The sequence below is a fragment of the Amphibalanus amphitrite genome, unplaced genomic scaffold, assembly GCF_019059575.1.
Source record: "Amphibalanus amphitrite isolate SeventyFive unplaced genomic scaffold, NRLGWU_Aamphi_draft 000410F_arrow, whole genome shotgun sequence".
In the NCBI taxonomy this organism is placed as follows: domain Eukaryota; kingdom Metazoa; phylum Arthropoda; class Thecostraca; order Balanomorpha; family Balanidae; genus Amphibalanus; species Amphibalanus amphitrite.
In genome coordinates this window covers 176,888-185,064 of record NW_024881904.1, presented here as the reverse complement: position 1 = coordinate 185,064, position 8,177 = coordinate 176,888, and the positions used below count along the sequence as shown (strand labels likewise).

The window sequence follows — 8,177 nt, the reverse complement described above, 5'->3', positions numbered from 1 at the left end:
TAATATTCCACGCATATGCCAAAAGCATGAACACTATCGAAGGCATGCATTGAACCCCTTCCCCCTCTCACCACAATACGAGTAATATACACGATTAACGATGAAACTTGCTAGTTGAGGCTGATCAGTTCGTCCATTTGCCGTCCCCGCTGTCCATTGTATATACCGACATTACCAACATGTGTGACCTGCGTTATACCTCACCTCTGACATTGAGGTACATGAGGCGCTCCGGCAGCTGCCCCCTCAGTAGCGGGAGGTCGGCGGCGGTGACTGATAGGCGCTCCAGCCCAGGGCACCTGGTGAGGGGCTTCAGGCTGCCGGCCGTGAGATCAGGACAGTCTGGAAAACACACAGACACAGAGACAGGATCAGCCGGCTGTAATTCATCTTGATATATGGAAGGACGAAACAATACCTATGAATTCGTATGGTTTTATGGACAGGGCAGACAAGGGGTATAAACATATTATGTTCAATGGGTCCAGACATTGAATATTCCCATACAATCGTTATGCGTATGCCTAACAAACTCTGAACGAATAGGTCATTGGTTGTACAGTACTCCTCCATTTAGGAGCTCAATTGGCTTCATTATTTCGCAAAGCACATTGGCTATGTATCGCACCTGTCCCCATGAGGTCCGACAACGGCACACCGTTACTCGGTGTCCGCCATTCCCTGAGCTCGTATATCAGCGGCCTGTCCGTGCTGCCGCTGCTCACCGTATATCTCCAGTACTGTGACCGTCCGTGCCAGGTCAGCCAGGTGACTGATGTTGTTGGCAGCCACCCCCTGGAGAGATACCGACAGACCATCATCCTCGTCCCATTCCGGCCACCTCGGCTCCGTCACCTCCGGCCCTGTCGGACAGAGCTGTGTCAGCTGACTGCAGTCGGACGGAGCTGCCGCCAGCTCCCCGCTGCACCACTGACACCAGAGTGTCAGACACTGACACGGCCAGTACTGACACAGCCGAGCGGCCGGGGGCGATTTGTAACACCAACTGTCATTGCAAATATGTGAATATTTGCAATGATCCGATTCTGTTTAGCGGTATGGGGAAATTTGGCGTGACGCAAGGGAAAAGAATTAACAAAATAATTAAATTTGCAAGGCGCATAGCAGGCCGCGAACTTCACAGGCTAACGTGGCGGGTAGATCTTGCCTTGGAGCATAAGATTGCGACTTTAAAAATACCGGGTGTCCCAGAAAAAAGTACCAAATTTTAATTAGAAGTACAAAGAAAAATATGCGCGTGACATGTAAAATTTTAACGTCAATCGAAAGCGAGGTTCATGGAAATTATGTTGTATGGCTCGAGCGGCTCGAGCGCTCTGTCAATCATGAAGCCGTTTAACCCTATTCCTGGCGGGCTCCGCCGGGACAAGAAACTGGCGGGGGGGGGCCGATTCGGCCCCCCCCTGAGATCTCGAGAACGAAGCAAGATAGCGACAAGCGGTAAACGGCATCGGATACGCACGGCCAAGATCTACAATTTTTACAAAGGTCATTTTCAGGTCAGGTCAAAGATGACGTCACAGGGGTCGAAAAAGTCAAAATGGCGGCACTAGATATGGAGAGAGTTTTTCTCGAATAACTTTCGAATTAGTCAAGATAGGAACAAACTAAGGGCATCATCGTGATCCTCTCGTCAATCCGCATCGAATGATATATATGTTGACCTCGAAAGGTCAAGGTCAAAGGTTGACCTCAGGTCACGTGACCTCGAGGTCATCATGTATATCATTCGATGCGTCTTGACGAGCTGAACACAATGAGACCATCCACGCGTCTGTATCTTGTTCCTGTACGGAGTTATTGGCCAAAAACCTTTGGTGACCTTTGATGACGTCACATGACCTCACAGCTGCCCAACAGCAAAACAGACCTCAAGGTAGTGAAGGTTGATCGTATATGAAGTCATGTATGGTATATGGGGCCATTCCGACCCGTTTTAGTGGTAAAAACAGGGAGTTGATTTTTCCCCCATTGACTTATAATGGGGAGGTCGCGAAATTGACCTGACCTTAGGTCACCGATATCAAAATTCCGAGATATACAAATTGCACATACTGGTACCCTAACTAAACCCTGAAGAGAAGAAATTGATCGGTCAAAAACTCTAGCTCTGGCGTGATTGCAAACTTTTCTGAGGTAGCGTCACCAAACCGCCTCTGGTGACCTGACCTGAGGTCAGATCAACTCAAAATTTTCAGACATGTTGCGTAGAAGCCTTTTAGGAAAAGTCAGAAAATTTGAGCTTCCTAGCTCAACGCGTTTGGGAGATATAACCAAAAAACCTCAGGGGGGGCTCCTGAGGCCCCCCCCCGCCAAGCAATGGCCAATGCCTGCATTCCCGTGCTGGTCGCCTTCGATCGTGGCGCCACCTATACTCTGTATAACCGCCGCGCCAGGGCCGCGGCCAGTCAGTCTCGTCAGTCTGCTCAGACTCGTCGTCAGTACGCTCTCTATGTAGTCAGTCAGTGTCAGTTGTCGATTAATGCTCAATGCGTATGTTCGGAAATTTGCTGCTTGTGACAATGCAACTATCGCTAGTACCTCAACTTAAAAATCACCCCGTGACGTTACACTAATATTCCACGCATATGCCAAAAGCATGAACACTATCGAAGGCATGCATTGAACCCCTTCCCCCTCTCACCACAATACGAGTAATATACACGATTAACGATGAAACTTGCTAGTTGAGGCTGATCAGTTCGTCCATTTGCCGTCCCCGCTGTCCATTGTATATACCGACATTACCAACATGTGTGACCTGCGTTATACCTCACCTCTGACATTGAGGTACATGAGGCGCTCCGGCAGCTGCCCCCTCAGTAGCGGGAGGTCGGCGGCGGTGACTGATAGGCGCTCCAGCCCAGGGCACCTGGTGAGGGGCTTCAGGCTGCCGGCCGTGAGATCAGGACAGTCTGGAAAACACACAGACACAGAGACAGGATCAGCCGGCTGTAATTCATCTTGATATATGGAAGGACGAAACAATACCTATGAATTCGTATGGTTTTATGGACAGGGCAGACAAGGGGTATAAACATATTATGTTCAATGGGTCCAGACATTGAATATTCCCATACAATCGTTATGCGTATGCCTAACAAACTCTGAACGAATAGGTCATTGGTTGTACAGTACTCCTCCATTTAGGAGCTCAATTGGCTTCATTATTTCGCAAAGCACATTGGCTATGTATCGCACCTGTCCCCATGAGGTCCGACAACGGCACACCGTTACTCGGTGTCCGCCATTCCCTGAGCTCGTATATCAGCGGCCTGTCCGTGCTGCCGCTGCTCACCGTATATCTCCAGTACTGTGACCGTCCGTGCCAGGTCAGCCAGGTGACTGATGTTGTTGGCAGCCACCCCCTGGAGAGATACCGACAGACCATCATCCTCGTCCCATTCCGGCCACCTCGGCTCCGTCACCTCCGGCCCTGTCGGACAGAGCTGTGTCAGCTGACTGCAGTCGGACGGAGCTGCCGCCAGCTCCCCGCTGCACCACTGACACCAGAGTGTCAGACACTGACACGGCCAGTACTGACACAGCCGAGCGGCCGGGGGCGATTTGTAACACCAACTGTCATTGCAAATATGTGAATATTTGCAATGATCCGATTCTGTTTAGCGGTATGGGGAAATTTGGCGTGACGCAAGGGAAAAGAATTAACAAAATAATTAAATTTGCAAGGCGCATAGCAGGCCGCGAACTTCACAGGCTAACGTGGCGGGTAGATCTTGCCTTGGAGCATAAGATTGCGACTTTAAAAATACCGGGTGTCCCAGAAAAAAGTACCAAATTTTAATTAGAAGTACAAAGAAAAATATGCGCGTGACATGTAAAATTTTAACGTCAATCGAAAGCGAGGTTCATGGAAATTATGTTGTATGGCTCGAGCGGCTCGAGCGCTCTGTCAATCATGAAGCCGTTTAATACTGAACAAAAAACCAAAAAAGTCGAATTTTATCTCAAACACGGATCAGCCGTTTTAACGCAAAGGCAGTATCGCAGACATTTTAACCCGCGCACCGACGGGGGGGGGGCGGATATCCGCCCCCCCTGAGGTTTTTCGCGAATAGCGGGAAAACCGCGGCGCGTAGCGCCGCGAAATTTGGTATGACTATTCCCTTATCAATTTTACACATGGTGTGCAAGTTTGAACCTCCTACCTTTCAAGGTCAGGTCACCAGGTCACTTTGAATGACCCAACCTCAAGTCACTTTTTTGCAACTTTGTCACCGTGCCAGAGCTACAGTAGGTGTCGGAGGCCTTTGAAAGTCGCAGGATGTTATTAGGTCATTAGTAGCTACAATTTGTATATCTCGGAATGTTGATATCGGTGACCTAAGGTCAGGTCAATTTCGCGACCTCCCCATTATAAGTCAATGGGGGAAAAATCAACTCCCTGTTTTTACCACTAAAACGGGTCGGAATGGCCCCATATACCATACATGACTTCATATACGATCAACCTTCACTACCTTGAGGTCTGTTTTGCTGTTGGGCAGCTGTGAGGTCATGTGACGTCATCAAAGGTCACCAAAGGTTTTTGGCCAATAACTCCGTACAGGAACAAGATACAGACGCGTGGATGGTCTCATTGTGTTCAGCTCGTCAAGACGCATCGAATGATATACATGATGACCTCGAGGTCACGTGACCTGAGGTCAACCTTTGACCTTGACCTTTCGAGGTTAACATATATATCATTCGATGCGGATTGACGAGAGGATCACGATGATGCCCTTAGTTTGTTCCTATCTTGACTAATTCGAAAGTTATTCGAGAAAAACTCTCTCCATATTTAGCGCCGCCATTTTGACTTTTTCGACCCCTGTGACGTCATCTTTGACCTGACCTGAAAATGACCTTAGTAAAAATTGTAGATCTTGACCGTGCGTATCCGATGCCGTTTACCGCTTGTCGCTATCTTGCTTCGTTCTCGAGATCTCTGGGGGGGCGGTCATCTGCCCCCCCCCCCCGTCGGTACTAAGTTGGCGCAGACCCCCGTCGGTGCGCGGGTTAAGGTCCGAGAAGCTCCAAAGATAAAGACCATACAGCGTCTGACTGAGAAGTTTCTGGCAGAAGGGTCCGTTAGCAACCAGAATGCCGGAAACAGTGGTCGGAAAAAAACATCTCGCAGCCAGGAGGCCATACGTGTAAAGTACTAGATCAGTCTGTCAATGTATTGGCCAACGCATCCTGAAAGAGAGAACACTGTCAGGATGCGGTCAACATAACTGGCTGCTTAGGACATTACATCTCTCCTCTGCCCAAGGAGGTCTGGACTGTCCAATGTACCTACACTGTAAAGAGTGAACGGAAAGCTCAGTCTGCTCCAGTCTGCTTGCCCCCACACGGATACAGCTGACTTTTCGGCCGACTAGCTAACAAACACGAAGGTCGGAACACAAGAAAAAAGTAGCACGATAACGTAACAGGACCTTACACCTCTCCTCTGCAATATGGTGATCTCGACTGAGCGATGTACCTACATACCTTGCACCTAAACGGTTAACAGAAAGAAATAAAAAGATACAAAAAAGTGTCAATGTATGAATATGTAACCGTGCGGGTTACGTTACAGCAGCAACAATCGCACTTCGTATGTGTAACATGAGATAGTTCTCCGTGGTGCCGTGCGCGAGCCAGTCCTGCCGGATTCACTGCACATACTCGCGGAGGTACACCGGGGCCCGCGTCACCCGTTCGGACCGGCGCTGCCGACCGAGTCCGGGTGTTGTCGTTGTCGCATCGCGCGACCCACCCTCTCCGGCGGCAGTCGACTCGTTCGCGCCGGCCTCCGTGCGGTGTTCGGCCCCGTCGGCATCGGCGCTGTCCGACGTCAGGGCTCCAGTAGCGCCGGTGACACTCTGGCCGGGCTCCGGAGGCCGAGCGACGGTATCACCACTCACTGGGCCATGCAGGTCTGGCCAGTGCTCGTCTCCTGTGCGGTGGTCCATCGGATACCGCTGTTCCCTGTACCGGGTAGCGTCTGACGGATCGAGACACACCTTCTTGAGGCGCTGCGCATCTCTTGTGATTGTCTTCTGGCCTCGGCTGGCCGTGATTTGCGTGCCGAGGACCTTGATGACCTGATATGGTGAAGGATCATACCAGGGCTTTTGCTTTGTTGCCGTTTGCCGCAGAAGGACTGTGTCGCCTACAGCGATGTTGTGTGCTCGAACGTTTGACTTGCCGTCTTTGTAGTGCTTCTGAGAGGCCTTAGCAGCGTTGTGTGCTGCTTCCAGTGGACTGCCATGCGTTGGCCAAGCTGGATTTGGCAGTCTGACCTTGTATGGTCTGTTGAACAGGACCTCCGCCGGTGGCTTACCGGTGCTGCTGTGTGGGGTGGCCCTGTACTGTCGCAGCATCTTGTACATCTCCTGCATCGGGTTCTTATCTTCGATCACGGACGTGTGCCATGATTTTTTCAGGATCTTCATGAAGTTTTCGGCCAGCCCATTGGCCTCCGGATCCTCCGGGCTCACCTTGCGGTGCTTGCAGCCCGCCCAACGCAGGTACGTTTGAAAGTCGTGTCCATTAAACGGAGGCCCGCCGTCCGTTTTCAGCGTTTCCGGGAATCCATGCGTGGAAAACACCTTGTCCAGGACCGGTATCACCGCTTCTCCACTGGTGCCGCGCGTTAGCTCCACCACCGGGTACCGAGAGTACTCGTCGATCAGCACGAGCAAGTACTCCCCATTGCTTGGCAGTGGGCCCCAAAAATCCGCGTCGAGATGCTGCCAAGCGTGATCCGGAAGTGGGGACGGTTGCAGGGGGTCCCGCCGAGTGGTCGGTGTCAACGCCTGGCACCCCAGGCACCGAGAGATTTTCTGTTCAACTTTCTTGTCCATCCCCGGAAACCAGACCTTGGAGCGAAGTAGTCTCTTGCACTTCACCACCCCTTGATGACCTTCATGTGCGAGGTCAACAACGACATCTTGGAGACTTCCAGACCCAGGGTACAGTTCGACGTCGGGAATGAAGAGTCGGTCCTGCTTGAGGATGACACCTCTGGCGTACATCAGCTCCGGGAAGACCCCGCGAAACGGAACCAGGTCGGGGTCTTGGTCGAGGCTCCCCCGCTGTATGCATGTGACCAGCTTCCGTGCGGTGCCGTCGCCCTGCGTGGCAGTCTGGACGGTTTTCAAGTCTACGGCGTCTGGGAGATCGCTGGTGATCAACGTGCTGATGCACACCTCATCTTCCCCTCCAGATCCATGTCATGACGTTCTGCGTCGCTGTAACGGTGGAGAGGCTTCGGGTGCCGCGAAGCGAAGTCACAGGGATTGTTTGTCCCTGGGAGGTGGTGGGCGGTGAAGGTGTACTCCTGGACCTTTAGTCTGTGGCGCTCTACGCGTGCGTTACCGCGTCGCCCACCGTTGTAGATCGCCAGAAGGGGCCTGTGGTCTGTGAAGGTCTCGAACTTGATCCCGAGGAGGTAATGGCGGTGGTAGTTGATGCCCCATGCCTGCGCAAGCGACTCCTTTTCAAACTGCGAGTAGTTTTTCTCCGCTGGAGTGAGGGACCTGCTGGCATGGTCGATTGGCACCCAGCCCCCGTTCACGAGCTTCAGAATTCCTTTACCGTGACGTCATCACGGCGCATGAATTTTCCTTCACCCATAGAAATGCATGCAAAGCATGGTGTGTTTCAGGCGGGCTAAGGAGAAATCTAAGGCCTACATGTGTTCAAAAGACGTACCACTAAGCCAATGGATTCGTCTCATTACGATAAATGGGGTTGAAATCGAAACATTCGGCCTATATTTATCTAAAATGGGCCAATCAAATGGTCCCTGCAACTCATAATGAAGGATTTCCTCTGCGTTGAAAAATTTGTTTTAAGTGTTTTTTCATCAGCGACAGGGGAAATCCTTCATAATTGCTACCAGATTACTACCATATTCCCTCGCATTTCTGTTGCGCATTGCCTCACAAATCAGAGTTTTGTGAAGTTTATATTGATTTAATTGTCATATTTTGATTGATTTTGGCGATTTTCAATTATTTCAACGCAGCATGGATCAGATAGCTCTCATAGTTTGCTGAAGAATGTGGCTTTTGCTTGGTTATTTTCAAGTTATCTGTGATTTGGTGCGCCGTGATCGTAGCATTATACAAACTAATCAACTTTAAAAATTGAATCAACTT

At 50.8% G+C, this 8,177-nt stretch overlaps 1 protein-coding gene and 1 long non-coding RNA gene across 2 annotated transcripts; both read right to left on the bottom strand.

Annotated features, from left to right (window-relative positions):
• Positions 1 to 289: 289 nt before the first annotated feature.
• On the bottom strand, positions 290 to 2,850 carry LOC122390808. The gene is made up of 3 exons (XR_006258223.1): positions 2,799 to 2,850; positions 726 to 863; positions 290 to 342 (listed from the first exon to the last, which is right to left on the bottom strand). It is a non-coding gene; the product is annotated as an uncharacterized LOC122390808 (long non-coding RNA).
• A 2,343-nt stretch (positions 2,851 to 5,193) lies between these two features.
• LOC122390813 (uncharacterized protein K02A2.6-like) lies at positions 5,194 to 7,229 on the bottom strand. The gene has a single exon (XM_043384146.1). It carries the CDS (start codon positions 7,047 to 7,049, stop codon positions 5,685 to 5,687), a length of 1,365 nt encoding a protein of 454 aa, XP_043240081.1. The 5' UTR covers positions 7,050 to 7,229; the 3' UTR covers positions 5,194 to 5,684.
• Between the last annotated feature and the right edge of the window lie 948 nt (positions 7,230 to 8,177).